We start from the raw sequence: 17,325 nt of genomic DNA, 5'->3' as shown, positions 1-17,325 counted from the left end.
AGTATTCAAGCAGAGGCTGAAAGGCCACCTGTCAAGCAAGGGAATTTCAGCTGTGGGCTGAAGGCTATGGTTAAACAAGACCGCTAGCCTCAGCCATTCTAGTTTCAAGTGCTAGAAACCCAAGATTCTGGACTCCTCAAGATTCTAGACCCTCCAAAAAACTGTTCTAGGGTTTCCTTGTTCTTAAAAAAAAAAAAAGAAAGGAAGAAAAAAGATAAAAAAGGGTAAAAAGGAAGTTCCTTTGTGGTGTAGCGGTTTAAGGATCCGGTGTTGTCACAGCTGTGGCCCAGTTTGCAACTTTGGCTCAGGTTTGACCCCTGGCCCGGGAACTTCCACGTGCCGTGGGTGTGGCAAAAAAAAAAAAAAAAAAGACAAGGTTTCCTGGTTCTAAGGCTCTACCCTCCAGGATTCTCTCCCCTCAAGATTCCAGATCTCCCAAGATTCTCTAACTACAAAGTTTTAGCCTCCGTGATTCTAGTCTCTGTGATTAATGGACCCCTGCCCCCGACGAGGATTCTAGGCGCTGATGGTCCAGGTTAATTACACGGGCCTTTTTATTCCATCTGGAAAATACAAATATTCACAAGAGTCTGTACAACCTTAGGGACACCAGCCCTGGCCCTGCCCTCAGCCGCATGCCACCCTCACACCCCGCCCCCCAGCCCCAGCCTGCTGCCCCAGCACCCCCGGCTCCCTGCTCTGGTCCAAGTCTTTTCTCCAAAGCAGGCATGAGTGCTCGATCCAATCACAGCTGGGAAGAGAAAACAGAGGTTGTGAGGAAGACTCCCCTCCAAAAGTCGGGATCCGACTGACCTGGGCCATTTGCCTTTTTTTTGTTTGTTTTTTTTAGGGCCGCACCTGCGGCACATGGAGGTTCCCAGGCTAGGGGTCCAGTCGGAGCTGTGGCTACTAGCCTACACCACAGCCACAGCGATGCGGGACCCGAGCCGTGTCTGTGACCTACACCGCAGCTCGAGGCAACGCCGGATCCTTAACCCACTGAGCAAGGCCGGGGAGCGAACCTGCATCGTCATGGAAGCTAGTCAGATTCGTTGATGCTGAGCCTCGACGGAACGCCTGACCTGGGCCGTTTGGACAGAAAGCCCCCTGATCCCCGCCTCCTCCAGCCCTGGGTGGGAAGGCCCTCCGCAGGCTTCGGGAAGACTCACCATCAATTACAAGTGGATGTCGAAGACGCCATCCTCCACCGTCTGAACCTCCTCCTCTCGGATCTCTGCAGGGAAGGGGGTCGCAGGACCAACTCCTGGGTCTCGTGCCCTCAGCAGCCCTCACTGGACGCACCCTGCCCCCTCCCGGAAGCAGACCCATCCAGCAAAACTCAATTCACTGAATGACCAAATAGCCCAATTTTCGAGGCTCTTTTTCGGTTTTCATTTTGCTGGAGCTTTTGCACAGCCACAGATGTGTCAGTGCAGTTTGCTTAAACGGCAATTTTGTGTGTGCTTCACATTTTAGACCCCAGCGCTTCTGGAAGGTTCGATGCAAATGGTTTTATCTTTTCTATTTTTGAGTACTTATGCCTCAATATTTGAGGACTTATGCCAATCTGAACTGTTGTGGTCAACTGTCTTAGACCCCAGTTTAACATGGTTGTTTAGAGTGTTCTCGGTAAAATAATCATTTGAGAAAGTGTCATTCAGAAAACTGACCTAGAACCGCCACTGACCCCAAGAGAGCCGCTAAGAGATTTTTGGGGGCAAGGGACTTTTCTCAGAATAGCCTCCAAAGCAGTCAAAAAGGGAAACGGGCAAATGGCTCACTAAACTCCCCCTCCAATCATTGTCAATTCCCTTAACAAAATAAGAGTGTAATTGCATCCTGAAGCCGCTTTCACTTTACTCTTTTTTTTTTTTTTTTTTTTTGGTCTTTTAGGGCCTCACTGGCAGCATATGGAGGTTCCCAGGCTAAGGATGGAATCTGAGCTATAGCTGCTGGCCTACACCACAGCTCACGGCAATGCCAGACCTTAGCCCACTGAGAGAGGCCAGGGATCGAACCCTCATCCTTATGGATGCTAGTCGGGTTCGTAACCACTGAGCCACGACAGGAACTCCCACTTTACTATTTCTTATATATTAATTTCTTTCCTCCTTAGCCTCAGAGGGTTGAGGGTTCCTGGCCACTTTCTGGCACCCTTACCTGTCCAGCCCTTCTCCATCGCCCCACCAAAATAAGAGAATTTCAAACTCTGGAATGGTTTCCATCCTGGAAAAGCTAACACTTTGCCAGAATGGCCTTCCCTGCCTCTCTCCCTCCACATGCCAGACAGGAAGAGACCCTCTCTTACCTGGAGGCCGGGAGCCTCGCCTGCCGGGCGGGGCAGGGAGAAGCTGAAGGCCCGATGGTGGGTGTGGGTGGGTGAGGGTGAGTGTGCAGACCCCTCCAGACTCACACTCTGCGCCCGGCGCCGACACTCGACTGACAGGCGATCTTTGCACTGCTTGTGGCAGTTCACACCACAGGCTGGAGAGGCAGGTGGGGAGCCCAGCCGGGCCATTGGTCAGAACACCCTCATCCCATTCTGCGGGCCTGCACCTCTTCCCAGGTCCATTGGCTCCTGAGCAGCCGCCCCACCAAAACAAGAGCCTCCTTTCAAAGTGCTCTCTTCATCCTACTTGCCAGTCTGTGCCTTCCCCAAAGTTCCCTGTTCCTGGACAGCTGTCTCACCAAAATAAAAGCCCTGTTATAGCCCTTTCACATCAATCAGCTGTTCTCGGACTCTAAGATACTCCACTCCTTGGCAATCGCCCCACCAAAATAAGAATCTCCACCCAGGTTAGTAACTCTTCCCAAAAGACTCAGCCCACCAGTTCTGCCACTCCATCTCACCTCGGCATTTGAGGCCCTGCTTGTAGATGCCCAGGATCTGAAATAGAGGAGGGGGACCGTGGTGGAGGGGAGGGATTTAAAGGTGATTTAGAGGTGACTTCTTCCTTCCCAAGGGCGGGAACTGGGACTGACCCTTTATGGGGCCTTAGGGCCCTCTCGGTTTGGCTCAGAACACCGAGAAGAGAGGCAGGTGGAATGAACGCTTGCCTCCGCTGAGAAGGCACTGGCAGGGGCGGGGCCAGAGGGGAGGGCGGGGCGTCGAGGGACGGGGCGGTGCTGGAGGGGTGTGGCTTGGGCGGGGGCTCACCAGGGCCTTGCAGTGGCGGCAGGCGACCGGGCGCAAGGAGTTGCTCTCGTGGAAGTTGTGTACGAAGCCCATGCGGCCCCCCAGCACGGAGCTGGACCGCAGGAAGTAGGAAACCATCTCCTCCCTGCTGATGCAGCCATCCCTGTCCGGGAGGGGGAGCACCTCAGCTCTGGGGGCCTCCCTGGGACCACCTACCACCTGCCTAACCCATTCCCCTGGGCAAACCCTCTACCAAATAAGAGGTCCTCGGCAGCTCCTGAATTTGGACCCTTGGTGCAGGGAAGAGAAAGAACTAGACTTGGACTCAGGCAGATAGAGTAGCTGCTACGAATTAGGCGTGTGATCTTGGGCCAGTCACTTGCCCTGGGTTTCCTCCTTTGAAAAACAAGGATCATAAGGCCTGCCCTGTCCACTTCACAGAGCTGGTGTGTCACCTAAAACTGCTCTGCACTTTCCTGTGGGATTATCAGCCTCTGTTTCCCAAAGGGAGCTCTGGGAACACCAGTCAGGCGCCCTGAGCATTAAGGGATCTCTAATGAGTCTGGGGACCAGGTCAGACTGGAAAAAGCTGCACCATCTCCTCTTGCCTAATCCTGCCAGAAAGACACCTGTCATCGGGGTTTCCCACATAATCCAGGGCTTCCCACAGAGCCCTTTTTTCACCTCTTCACATATTTTAGGGCAAGCATGAGCACGTGCCCTGTGATGGACAGAACTCTGTTCAAAATTGGGCTCTGCCGCTCCCTGGATGTGCGACTTCAGGCCAATCTCATGCCTCACTTTCCTCTTCTTGAAAGGGGCCATGACAGTTCCTACACCTCAGAGGGGTTTTAGAAAGGATTCAATGAGACCGTGCACATGCAGCCTGGACAATCATGCCTGTGTGGTTAATAGGTTCTGGGCCACTGGGAGCTACTTCCGTCAGGGCTAGCCCGTGTCAGAAGCTCCCGCCCATTGTATCTGGATGATCCAGGTGGTCCTTCAAAATCAGTGGCATATTGGGACAACTGGCCATTTAAAAAATACATAAACCAAAAAAAAAAAAAAAAGATGATAGCTAGATAGATAGAGAGAGAGAGATAAACCTAGGTTCCGACCTCATACTGTGCATGACATTCCCACTGAATTGAGAACACTAATGTAAAAAGCGAAATTATCAAAGTATCTGGAAAGGTATAAGAGAATAACTTTGTGATCTCGAGGGGATGAAGGCCTTTCGACACACAACACAAATCCAGAAGCCATAAAGGAAAAGACTGACATACTGAGCACACAGTTTTAAAAAATTTTATATGGAAAAGGACAACATAAATGACAGACTGGGAGAAAATATCCGCAAACGTAGTCAACACCAAGGGTTAATATCCATTAACAGAGATCCTAGAAATCAATGAGGAAAAAAGACTCACAAACCCAGGGGAATAATGGACAAGGGATATGAACAGGCAATTAACAGAAGAAATATAAGAGGCCAATAAACATATGAAGATATCCTACCCCCGCTAGGATTAAAGCAATGCAAATGTAACCAAGACGCCGTTTGCCAATTAGACTGGCAAAATTGTAAAGCTTATTTTAGCATCCACTGTTGGCAAGGAAGTTGGGAAATGGGCACTTGTTCACGGCTGATGGGGGTGCAAGCTGGCACCACCTTGCCTGAGGTCACTTTGGCAGCCTCTCTCCCAATTTAGAATGTGCATATCTTTTGATCCAATTATCCCACTTCTAGGAATTTCTCCTACAGAAATAGTGCCCTGAGTGCACGGGCACAAAGATGCTCACAGCGGCACGGCGTATATTAATAGCAAAAAACTGGGAACAGTCTCCTTGTCCATCAGCAGGAGGATGGCGAGGTAAATGGTGGCCCAGCCACACAGTGCAAAACTCTGCAGCTGTTCCAAAGAATGAGGTAGTTCGGCATGAACCGGCATGGGAAGAGGTCCACGATAAAAGTTCGAGTGGAAAACGAAAGTCAAAACACACAAGGCGTGCGGCTCTGTCAAGACAGTGATCTAAAAACAAAAACAAACAAACCAGCCACCCCTGAAAAGCCCACTGCCGCAAATACATAGATGTTGCTTACAAATGTATCAAAAGCTGGAGTTCCCGCTGTGGCACAAGGGGATTGGCAGCATCTCTGCAGCACACCAGGGCCGAAGGTTTGATCCCTGAACCGGGACAGGAGGTTAAAGGATCCGGTGTTGCCTCAGCTTCAGTGTAGGGCTGCGGCGTAGCTGGAAACTGTGGCTCAGATCTGAACCCTGGCCCAGGAACTCCATGTGCCATGGGGTGGCCAAAAGAGAAAAAAAAAAAATATATATATATATATATAGTATATATTTTATATATATAAATAAAAAATATGGAGTTCCCATCGTGGCGCAGCAGAAACAAATCTGACTAGGAATCATGAGATTGCGGGTTCGATCCCTGGCCTTGCTCAGTGGGTTGAGGATCCGGCATCGCCATGAGCTGTGTTGTAGGTTGCAGATACGGCCCGGATCTGGTGTTGCTGTGGCTGTGGTGAAAGCCGGCAGCTACAGCTCCGATTCGACCCTTAGCCTGGGAACCTCCATATGCCGCAGGTGCGGCCCTAAAAAGAGAAAAAATAAAAATAAATAAATAAATAAATAATATATAGTATATATTTTATGTGTGTGTGTGTATAAACACATATATCAAAAAGTGCTTTGGTGTTCCCGCTGTGGCACAATGGGATCGGCAGTGTCTTGGGAGCACTGGGACACAAGTTCAATCCCCAGCCTGGCACAGTGGGTTAAGGATCTGGAGTTGCTGCAGCTGCATCTTAGATTGCGACTGCAGCTCACATCTGATCCCTAGCCCTGGAATTCCATATGCCGCAGGGTGGCCAAAAAAGAAAGAAAGAAAGAAAAAAGTGCTTTAAATGCGTAGGTGCGGAGTTCCCGTCATGGCACAGTGGAAATGAATCTGACTAGTATCCATGAGGATGCAGGTTCGATCCCTGGTCTCACTCAGTGGATTAAGGATCCCGCATTGCCGTGAGCTGTGGTGTAGGTCAAAGACTCAGATCCTGCATGGCTGTGGCTATGGTGTAGGCCAGCAGCTAGAGCTCCGATTCAAACCCTAGCCTGGAACTCTCCATACGCCGCGGGTGTGGCCCTAAAAAGACCCTCCAGAAAATGAAATAAAACAATAAATGCATAGGTGAGTCTGCAAGAAATGGCAATCCCCAAGTTCCTTCAAACCGAGGCAGTCAGTTGTTGGGGCCTGATGGTGCAGCTGCCCCAGGAGCCAGGTGCTGAGTTTTGGTACCCAACCAGGGGCCCCGCACAAGGCCTGGGGCCTGTAGGAGGTGGGGAGTTAAGGCTGAGCCACCTTCGTAACACTGGAGCCTTGATGGCGCCCTCACTAAAGGGGTGGCCTAGAAAAGAAATCCACTCCACCCAGGGAGGTGACAGAGAACTCTGTTTTCAACTATTTGTTCTCAACTCTGGGAGAAGAAACAAAGCAATGACAATAAATGCCACGGGCAGAACAGATTTCTACTGTAATCCTATTTGTCCATGAAGCAGACACAGACAAATTCGCTATCAATTTGCAACATGCATGAAAAAAAGACTGGAAAGATACAGGCATTGCCAAACCAGTAACCTGGCTAACTGGGTTACGAATGACAACTTCTAAGTGGGAAAGGAGGGAAGAAACACTTCTTACTTTATACACTTTGGCACTATAAATCTATTTTATTTCCTGGGTTTGTTTTTTTTTTTTTAACCTATATAACGTATTTAACTTCTGGGTTTAATTTTTTTCATATAACCAGCTTGCAATACGGATATCATTAAATAAAATCCACCAGGAATGGACTATCAGTTTTGATGGGAATTTTGCCTGCTCCACAAAACAGGTGTGACTAGGCAGGTGAAAAACCAGCTGTTTGTGCAAACTGTCAGCAGGTGAATTGCTAAGCGAGTGAGTGCTGCTTATTACAGGCCTTTCGTATCTAGTCATTAAGACGGGCTTCCCGGGAGTGCAACTTGCCCACACTTTTTGCCCCACAAATAAAATGGCATCTATGTAGCAACCGTCCCCAGGCCACCATTCAGGTAGAGTTCTCTCCCCACCCCACCCGCGGCCCCCCCATCGGTCTGAATAAGCGAGGTGAGCTAAGGCTGTGCCTGGGCAGTGGGTGGCGGCCCCCAAAATAAGAGGGCCCCCCCGCCCCCTCGCCACCATGGGTGGCTTCCTCTGCCGAGGTCATCTGATTAAATGGCCTCGTCTTGCACAGGAGGAAACTAAAACCCAAGGGGAAGTGAGCCTGCCTTCCCTCTCTCCCTGCCCCCAGCCCTCCTCACTGGTTCTGGTCGAGGTCCCCAAAGGCGCTGAGGTAAGGAAAGTTCCCACGGATGATCTGGAACTCCTCCTGCGAGATGTGGCCGTCCCCATCGACGTCAAAGTTCCGGAACACAGACTGAAGCACACAGAGGCACGCGTGCAGGTGGCGGGGGTAAAAGCGGCACTGCCCCATCCCGCCCACGTTCCCGGTCCGAGGTTCGAAGGGTGTCTCCGAGGCCCGCAGCTGCCTGTCACCCCCACCACCTCGATTCTCCACACCCGCTTCCCAAACCCACCCGTCAGCCACGCCCCCGTGACTTCTGGAGACTGAGTGTTGACCCTTGGACATGGCCCTGGTGGTGGCTCCCAGGGCAGTGCCCTGGCAAAACCAGCCTCGAGGGCCCCTAAGGACCAGTCCCCCGCAACCCCCTCAGACTCCAGAGCTGGCTTCCACCGACTCTCACCTCCACCATCTTCTCAATGTGTTCCACCAGCAGCGCCTGATCCAGCTTGGGTTTGGCCACCGAGGTCCACTCCTCCAGCACTGGGGGCCGGGGAGGCGGCGTGCAGCTCGTGGGGCTGGTCGGCTGTGCAAATGGTCAAGCCTGAGCGAGGGCTGGAGGCGAGGGAGCCCAGGGCCCAGGGGAGGAGAGAGCGGAAGCCCTGGGGAGGAGGAAGCCTCTCCACCAAGCAGGATGGGTAAGGTAGCCGCCCCTGCTGCCCTCCCATCCTGGGGTTCCCAGGAGGGCAGAGGCAGGGGTGGAAGACGATGGGCCGAGTGGGTAAGCGTGGATTCCCTCCCTTACCGAGGACTTGGAGCGAGGTTCCCGCTGCAGTGACAGCTGGTAGAGCTCATCCTCCGTCTGATACTGATCCAAAGACACCTGGGACACACAGGTTGATCGCAGTCACTGGCCCCTGCTTCTCCTGCTGGGCAGGAGCCCACTGCCCAGAACCCAGAGCCACGGGTCCACCTAGAGGTCACAGCCCAGCCTCAGCGGGGTCCAGAAGCAGGGCTCAGGACAAAGGCCAGCTCAGAATATGCCCCCAACAGGGAGTTCCCATCGTGGCTCAGTGGAAACGAATCTGGCTAGTATCCATGAGGACGCAGGTTCGATCCCTGGCCTCGTTCAGCAGGTTAAGGATCCAGCGTTGCCGTGAGCTGTGGTGTAGGTTGAACACATGCATGGATCTGGCACTGCCGTGGCTGTGGTGTAGGCCAGCGGCTACAGCTCCAGTTCGACCCTTAGCCTGGGAACCTCCATACACCACAGTGTGGCCCTGAAAAAGACAATGAATAAATAAATAGGTAAATAATACACCCCAAAAACCACATGCCAGCGCAGCACACAGACCAGAACCGAGAGCATGGCCCCAGATTTTGAACACAATGCACTGCCAAGATCTCAGCCAAGAATTCAGGTCACAACCCAGCTGAGAGCTCTGAAATTTACCTCCAACATAGAACAAACCCAGAAACCAAACTCCAGCCCAGATTTCAATCTGAATCCCAGACAAGAGCCTAGAAGCAGGTGAGACTTCACACCAAGCCTTGACAATTACGTCCTAGGCCAACAACTAGAACCCAGTCCAGATCTGGACCAGAACTCAACTCCTACCCTGGAACTCAAAACCAAGAACCACAGAGCTAAGGGCCATGTTTAAAAACCACCCCTGGGGAGTTCCCTGCTGGCCTGGCAGTTATGGATTTGTCATCATCACTGCTGTGGCTCAGGTTCAATCCCTGGCCCGGGAACTTCCAAATGCCAAAGGCAGGGCCAAAAAAAATACATTGAAAATAAATAAATAAACTCTATTTTGCGGTTCTTCTGTGCTGCAGTGGGTTATGGATCACTGCATTGGCTGGGGTCACTGCCGTGCCATGGGTTCTATCCCTGGCCCAGGAACTTCCACATGCCACGAGCATGGCCAAAAAACAAAACAAAACAAAACAAATAAAAAACCACCCCTGGGAGTTCCCGTCGTGGCGCAGTGGTTAGCGAATCCGACTAGGAGCCATGAGGTTGCGGGTTCGGTCCCTGCCCTTGCTCAGTGGGTTGACGATCCGGCGTTGCCATGAGCTGTGGTGTGGGTTGCAGACGCGGCTTGGATCCCGCGTTGCTGTGGCTCTGGCGTAGGCTGGTGGCTACAGCTCCGATTCGACCCCTAGCCTGGGAGCCTCCATATGCCGCGGGAGCGGCCCAAGAAATAGCAAAAAACAAAAAAAAAACAAACACCCCTGTACCCAGAATCCCGTGTTTGACCCCAAACCTTGAACACAATCCACTGCTAGGAATTCAATCCAGGAGCCAGGTCCAGCCTTAAGCCCATACACCAGCCTCAAGAGCCAGCCGCAGCCCACAGCCCCATCTGGAGCCTGGAACCCATCTCCCAGCTCACCCCGACCCTGGGGCCCAGGCTGGGTCTTGGTTTCTTGACCAGAACGAAGAACCCAAGGCCAAGCCCACAGGCTTGTGTAAACACAGGGCCAGGTGTGTGTGCCCGGCCCCTCACCGTGAGCAGGCTCAGCAGGTCAGGATTGGCCTGCACTGGGGGCCGAAGGCTGGTCACCATGGCCAGCTCCTCCAGGATGCTGAAGAGCTGCTTCATCTTGGCCCCATTCAGTCGGGTCCGGGCGGGATCCAGCCAGTCAGGCAGTGCCAGCTGCAGGGCCACCAGATCCTTGAGGTGCACACCCAGGATGGGGAAGCGGAAACCCACACAGGCTGCCAACCGGCGTCGGTAGTTGCCATAGTTGCCGGTGGCTGTCACTAGTTCCGTCAGACCTTCCCAGAGCTGGGGACCAAAGGAACACGTACATCACAAACACACACACACACACACACGTCACATATCACGGGCTCAATTCTGCCCCCCGCCCCGCAACCGCCCCGGACATGTGGGAAAGGGTGTGGAGTCAGTCAGGGATGGGGGAGAGGTCTAAAGCCCCTCTCGCTGTCCCCCAACACTGGCTCCCCTTAGCACCCGGGGGTCGGATTTCCTAGGTCAGGAATTCAAAGGACCACCCATTGCCAAATACCACACTTCTGCACCCGGCCTGGGCACAGATCAGCATTCACAGCAACAGGAGAGGGAATTGAGGGTGAGGCAGCAGAGCAGCACAGGACAGTGATTTCAAAGAAAGGTCTTAGTTGGGTCATCCGTAACAGCCCAAACTGGGAAAACCTCAAAGCTTAAACAGGAGAGGAGATACATAAATCAGGGCGGACAAAAATATTACGTGGCACCAAAAAGCATGGACGTTTGCTCCACAGCACAGAAGGTAAGAAGCAAAGAAGCAAGAAATAAAATGACAGCAGTTCCCTTGTAGCGCAGAGGGCTAAGCACCTGGCATTGTCACTGCAGCAGCTTGGGCTGCTACTGTGGCTTGGGTTTGATCCCTGGCCCTGGGAACATGTATATACTGCAGGCGTGGCCAAAAAATAAATAAATAAGTAAATAATATAAACAACACCATTCCATTCACAGGAAGTTCACAGATAGGCAACAAAAAATCTGCATTATTTGGGGATGCATTCATAGTGGTAAAGCTATCAAGAAAAGCAAAATCAGAAGTTCTCGTTGTAGCTCAGCAGTAACGAGCCCGACTAGGAACCACAAGGACGAGGGTTTGATCCCTTAGCCTCACTCAAGGGATTAAGGATCTGGCGTTGCCGTGCACTGTGTTGCAGTTTGCAGACGTGGCTCAGATTCCATGTTGCAGTGGCTGTGGTGTAGGCCGGTGGCTACAACTGCAAACCCTAGCCTGGGAAGCTCCATATGCCACAGGTGCAGCCCTAAAAAAAAAAGACAAAAGACAAAAAAAAAAAAAAAAAAAAAGCAAGATCAGAAGTTCCCATTGTGGCTAAGCGTAATGAGCCTGACTAGTATCCATGAAGACAAAGGTTCAATCCCTGGCCTCGCTCAGTAGATTAAGGATCCGGCATTGCTGTGAGCTGTGGTATAGGTCGCAGACTTGGCTCAGATCCTGAGTTGCTGTGGCTGTGGTGTAGGCTGGCAGCTGTAGCTCCGATTTGACCCCTAGCCTGGGAACTTCCATATGCCACCAGTGCAAAACTAAAAAGCAAAAAATAAAGACAGACAGACAGAAAGAAAGAGAGAGATGGAGTTCCCATCATGGCTCAGTGGTTAACAAATCTGACTAGGAACCACGAGGTTGCAGGTTCGATCCCTGGCCTTGCTTAGTGGGTTAAGGATCTGGCGTTGCTGTGAGCTGTGGTGTAGGTTGCAGACGTGGCTCAGATCTGGCGTTGCTGTGGCTCTGGTGTAGGCTGCGGCTACAGCTCCGATTAGACCCCTAGCCTGGAACCTCCACATTCCATGAGTGCAGCCCTAGAAAAAGATAAAAAAAGGAAAGAAAGAGAGAGATGGAGGAAGGGAGGAAGGAAGGAAGGGAGAAAGAAGAAAAAGAAAAGCAAGATCATTGTCATTATGAAGGCCATGGCAGTGTCCACCTCTGATGGGGAATGAGTTATGCTCTAAAGTTCTGGGAGCTTCGGACGCTGGCCATGTTCTACTTACCTGAGTGGTGGTTACACGGATGTTTTCTTTATCTTTTTTGGCTGCTTCCCAGGCCAGGGATCAAACCCATGCCAGAGCAGCAATCCAAGCCACAGCAGTGACAACGCCAGGTCCTTAATTCTCTGAGCCACCAGGGAACTCCTTTTTCTCTTTTGGCTATAATTTTTAAACTATAGGAGTTCCCGTCGTGGCGCAGTGGTTAACGAATCCGACTAGGAACCATGAGGTTGCGGGTTAATCCCTGGCCTTGCTCAGTGGGTTAAGGATCCGGCGTTGCCGTGAGCTGTGGTGTAGGTCACAGACGTGGCTCGGATCCTGCGTTGCTGTAGCTCTGGCGTAGGCCAGTGGCTACAGCTCTGATTCAACCCCTAGCCTGTGAACCTCCATGTGCCGAGGGAGAGGCCCTAGAAAAGGCAAAAAGGCCAAAAAAAAAAAAAAAAAGGAGCAGAAGAGGAAAGCACAAGCTTTGAAGTGCAGCAGCCCTGTGAGCCCCCACACTGCCACTTTCACTGTGCAACCTGTGAAAGGGGGAGCCTTGGTTGCCTCGTCTGTCAATGAAGATAGGAGCCCCAGCCCGCAGCACTGCTGGGAGTTCTCGGTGAGGCCAGGCCTGGCAAGGCTGGTCCCAGCACTTGACCAGGCTGTCCCCCTGACCCCCAGGTCTCAGGCACCTTGATGGTCTCTGGGCTCACGTGGCTGTGGGTCTCCTTGAGGCGGGAGATGGAGCTGTGGCTCAGGCCCCCGACCACCGCCATCAGCGTGTTGAAATTCTGCAGCTGCAGCAGTTTCTGGGGGGGTGTAAAAGAGGAGGAGGAGGCGGTGAGTCACGGAGTGGGCCCAGCCTTTGGCCCAGCCTCTCTGGAGAAGCTCTGGCCCTGGGTTAGGGGAAAGGAGGCCCCGCTGTCAACAGGGGAGGTTGCAGTCGGGGAGGGGCAAGCACCTCTGCTACGTGGACGAAGTGCGTGATGACCAGGGCCCGCTGCGGCGCGGTGGGCTTGCTGAGAACCATGAGCTGCACCCACTGGGAGACGCTGTTGAAGAGGGAGATGAATCGCTCCAGGACAGGGTTGTCCACAGTGCAGCCATGAGTCACGAAACTGTGATAGTCCTGGAACTGGGGGGAGGCGGGGGGAGCAGCCTCAGCACCCTGGGGCCCCTCCCCTCACCGAGGGCCGCCCCTCACCCGCCAGTCGCCTTTCGGTGGTTACACTGAAGCCCCAGGCCCACCCTGTCACCCTGCCCAGCCCAGGGACACTGCCCCTTCTGGGACACCCCCCCACACCCCGGCCCACACTCGACTCCTGACTGAAGGCCCTTGGGCCGCACCAGGATCTTGCAGAAAGAGCGATACTCCAAGTACGTAAGATGCTCCGCCAGCTCCAGGGGCTCCAAGTGGTCAAACAGCAGGGACATCTTGCGCTTTTTCTGTCCCACCGGGTTCCGCTGGGTCACCTGCCGCTTCCACTTGTAGGTGGGGCTGGGGGGCGAGGCGGGGAGAGTGAGTCCTTTGCTGAAGATGCCCCGCCCCTCGTGGCCCCACGCTCACGCCCCTCGGGCTGACTGCGAGACACCGTGCAGGACAGGAATGCCCCCAGTCCCAGCAACTGCTGCAGTCTCCCCTTTGTCATGCACTCGACACAGATTTATGGAGGACGTACTCTGTGCCAGGCACTGTGCCAGGCGCCGGGGGTACAGAGATGAGCAAGACATGGTTCCTGCCCCGAGGAGCTCACAGTCTACCGAGGGAGACAGACACAGAAACAAACAATCACAAAACAGCGTGGCACACGAATGTGGCTTTACACGGGGTCTGAACAAAGGAGGAGGAACAGAGGTGGGAACGACAGATCCTGCCCTGGAGGACGCCACAGACACGCCACACCTGAACTGAGTTTTGATAACACGGAGCAGGAGGCAAGGAGACAGGAGCAGAATGCCAGGGTGGGAGAGGAGGCAAGGGCTATGGAATGGTAAGTGCACCCGCGTAGCTGCAGAATGAGGGGCTGGGATGGGCGGTGGGCTGTAGAAGATGAGGCAGGAACGCCAAGCTGGCCTGAGACAATGGAAAGCCTTAATCCCCAGCCGAGGCGTCTTGAAGGCAATAGGGAGTCATAGAAGGTTTTTAAGCATCAGTGACATGCCCCTCACCATTCAACTCCACAAACACTCATGAAGCACAGATGCTGGAGGATGCTGAATGCCCTTTCCCGCCCTCCGAGCTCCCGCCACGCACACGCTCTCGATGTCGATGAGGCTGCTGTGACGGCGGTTCCCTTCCTGGTCTAGTAGAGCCTTCAGCTCCTTGATCTGCTCAGCGAGCTCAGGATTCAAATCAAACTCCGCTGGGAATGCTGAGATCCAGTACCTGGTGGAGGCTCAGAGTCACCCAAGGCAAGCCCTTCTCCCACCATTCCTTGGGACGGTGGCTCCCCGAAAAGGGGGAAAGAGCCTCAAAATGGGGCTCCCCTCACCCAGCTCTTTACTTTCCGCCCCCCCCCCCCGGGCAGATCAGAAGACAGGACCCGGGCCAGGACCGGGAAGGGGCAAGCCCGGGGCAGCCCACCCACCATGGACAGGGCCAGCGTTCGAACCCACACGTCCAACTTCCAGAATGGGCTAGTTCAGGCCAGTCTGAAGCCTGAGAGAGTGGAGGAGAGGACAGAGACCCAAGAGGAAGACTCACCTGACCAGATGGCACGTTTTCACCTGCAGCGAACTGGAGTTGTCCTTCCGGGATTGTTGGTAGGTGAAGGAGAGTTAAGGAAAACAAGGATGGGGCCTTACCCTAGCAAGGGAGCCAGGGATGGGACCCGGGTTCTGGAGGGAGGCTGAGGGCAGCGACTGATTCTGGGAGAAACTCTGGGGGTGAGGTCTGGGGCCCGGTGAGGCTCAAGCTCCAGAAACAGGCTGAAGGCAGAGGCGAGCTTTGTGAGGGTACATGGGTGGAAAGGGGGCTAGGCTCTGGGAGAGGCTGAGAGCGGGACCTGGGTTCTGGGAGCAGGGACAGGTCCTAGGCTGTAGGGAAGGGGAGGGCGAGGCCTAGGTTGGGGGGCAGGGGGCGGGGCCTTAGTCCTGAGGGGCGGGAAGGGGTGGAGCCTATGCCCTCGAGGGAGCCTGGGCCAATCCCAGGACGTGGGAGGGGCCCACGATCTAGGACCCAAGCCCATCCTCTACCCCCACTGGGCAGCGGGGCGGGCGGAGCTAGTTTATGGACTCGGACCGCAGGGCCCTTGGCGTGGATGGCGAAGGATATATGTGGAGCAGTTTCGCCGCCAGCTGAGAGGAAGGGATGTACCAGGGGTGCATCATGAGGAACATACGCACCAGCTGCGGGTCCCGCACCTTCCCGGAGTCATCTAACTCCGAGGGGTCAAAGAGAAGCGAGGTGACCCTTGGTCCAGCAGCCGTGGTCCCTAAACCCTAGCCCGCAGCCTGCCGGGTATCTGGCCCTGGCCATCTCCCGCCTTCCCAAAGCTCCAAAACCAGGAGGCAGATTATAAAGACAAGGTCAGTTGGGAGAGGGATAAGGCAGGATCCAAGGAGAGAAGCGTCAGAGTGGGGCTCGCAGTCCGGAGGGGAACCAGCTGGGGCGGAAGAAGCCTGGGTTCCCCGGGGTCAAGAATCCAGAGGTCATTTCCTGAGTGCTGGGGGAAAGGGGCACCCCCTCACCAGATAAACCGCCCCCCATCAGCCGGAAACAGCTCCCAGGCCGGAGATAGCCAGTTCCTCCGGATCCCCCAGGGACACAGATACTGTTCCTCTGTGTGTCAGAGTCTGGGGACCCTGTCCCTCCCTTCAACCCTGGCATAATAAGGAAGGGACACATTTCATCTTTCTGCAGCATGTGGATCTCTCTGCCCTGTGATGAAGAGGAGACTTTCCCTAGAGGCTTTGGCACGAGGAACTGGGTGGGTCCGGGACAGAGGTCTGCCCTGGGAGGCAGGAGCCCGGGTTCAGGCTCCCGGCTGGGCTCAGGCTGGGTGTGTCCTCCGGTGCCACTCACCGAAAGCTTCGATGCAGCCACGGAGCAGCTCCTCCACGGTGCAGCCCTTGTCCAGGTCTAGGGTGCCCGCCATGGCCGCCGGCGGGGTAGGCTGGGCCAACTTGCGCTCCGGGAGCCTCCCACGGGGCTCGGACCGGACCCCTGTCCGGAGACAGGCAGAGCGGGAGTGTGAGGAGGCGCGGGCCGGGCGTGCGGCCCCGTGGGCAGAAACGGGGCGGGGCGTGCACGCCCCCTGCTGGGCAGGGGCGGAGTCGTCCGCCGCGGCCACTCCCGGGGTTAAACGGTCTGGTCCGGGATGGTGCAACCCACCAGTTGGGAAACAAACCGGCCGAGAAGCTTCCGGCCCACCCTTGGAGTCGCGGGAGGACTGAGGGACTCCCCGGGGATGGAGACGAGTCAGGACTCTGGGGGCTGGGTGGTGTCGCAGCCCCCTCTCCCCGTAGGCCCTCTCGTCCTCAAGTCCTCTCCCCAGAGGCACCTGCAGCACCCCGCAGCCCGGTTCTGCGCCCCTCCCGCTTCCCTCCCTCCACAGCTTCCCTTCCCCCGCAGGGTTATTTTGGGAACCCAGAGCCTGAGGGGACCTCGGAGGAATTTCTCCCTGGGATGAGAGGGGGGAGGAACCCAGGCGTCCTGCCCGCGTCGCCCCCTCTCGGGCTCCCAGGAAGGGGAGGCGGGGCTGTGGCAGCCCCCAGGGGCCTGCCCTTAGGAGGGGGGCTGGAGTGGAAAGGAACATTCCTGGGAGGGGGGGCGTGGGGGGGGGAGCCCGCTGCGGCTCAGAGGCGTCAGCGGGAAGCCTGAGCCTGGGAACCGCGCGCTCCCAAGCCACCTCCTCCGTGACGGCCCCAAGGATCCCGGCTCAGCCCTTCCGCAGGCCATCTTCATCCTCAGCCCCGACTCCTGACCCAGGCTCCCATACTGCACAGTCGAACTGAATGCACACACAGGCCGTCCACACTCGGGCACGCAGAGTAGGGTGGCCAGAAGGGGGCGCTAGTGCCGTGGGGGGTGAAGTGTGCCTGGTGGAGAGACTCCACCGGCAACTCCAGTCACTGGCAGAGTCAGACGCACCCGTGCAAGAGCAGACACCCATTCCATATACCCAAGGCCAGGAACCCCCCACTGGGGTGCCAGAGTTCTGAGGTTCACAAACAGCCCGGCCTCTGACAATTTCCTCCCATCCTCTCTCACACACACAATGGCCCTCAAACCGCGCACACCTGCACGAAGGAACCCCCGCACACATACCGAGCTCTCAACCCCAAAATGCAAACCCGCTGAAGGGGCCGGCTTCCGGACCTGCTGTTCA

The 17,325-nt window shown here is 55.0% G+C and overlaps 1 protein-coding gene across 1 annotated transcript; it reads right to left on the bottom strand.

Moving 5' to 3' along the window:
* On the bottom strand, nt 537-16,136 carry RASGRP2 (RAS guanyl releasing protein 2). The gene is given in 17 exon segments (NM_001244158.1): nt 537-751; nt 1,170-1,234; nt 2,309-2,333; nt 2,336-2,484; nt 2,851-2,887; nt 3,158-3,299; nt 7,495-7,610; nt 7,939-8,061; nt 8,281-8,358; nt 9,989-10,270; nt 12,688-12,804; nt 12,957-13,130; nt 13,343-13,493; nt 14,250-14,381; nt 14,700-14,762; nt 15,270-15,372; nt 16,020-16,136. Coding segments are annotated over 16 exon segments (1,824 nt in total). The 5' UTR covers nt 16,093-16,136; the 3' UTR covers nt 537-751; nt 1,170-1,175.

The sequence above is a fragment of the Sus scrofa genome, chromosome 2 (genome assembly GCF_000003025.6).
Source record: "Sus scrofa isolate TJ Tabasco breed Duroc chromosome 2, Sscrofa11.1, whole genome shotgun sequence".
NCBI classification, from domain to species: Eukaryota; Metazoa; Chordata; class Mammalia; order Artiodactyla; family Suidae; genus Sus; species Sus scrofa.
This window is presented reverse-complemented; position numbering and strand designations above follow the sequence as displayed.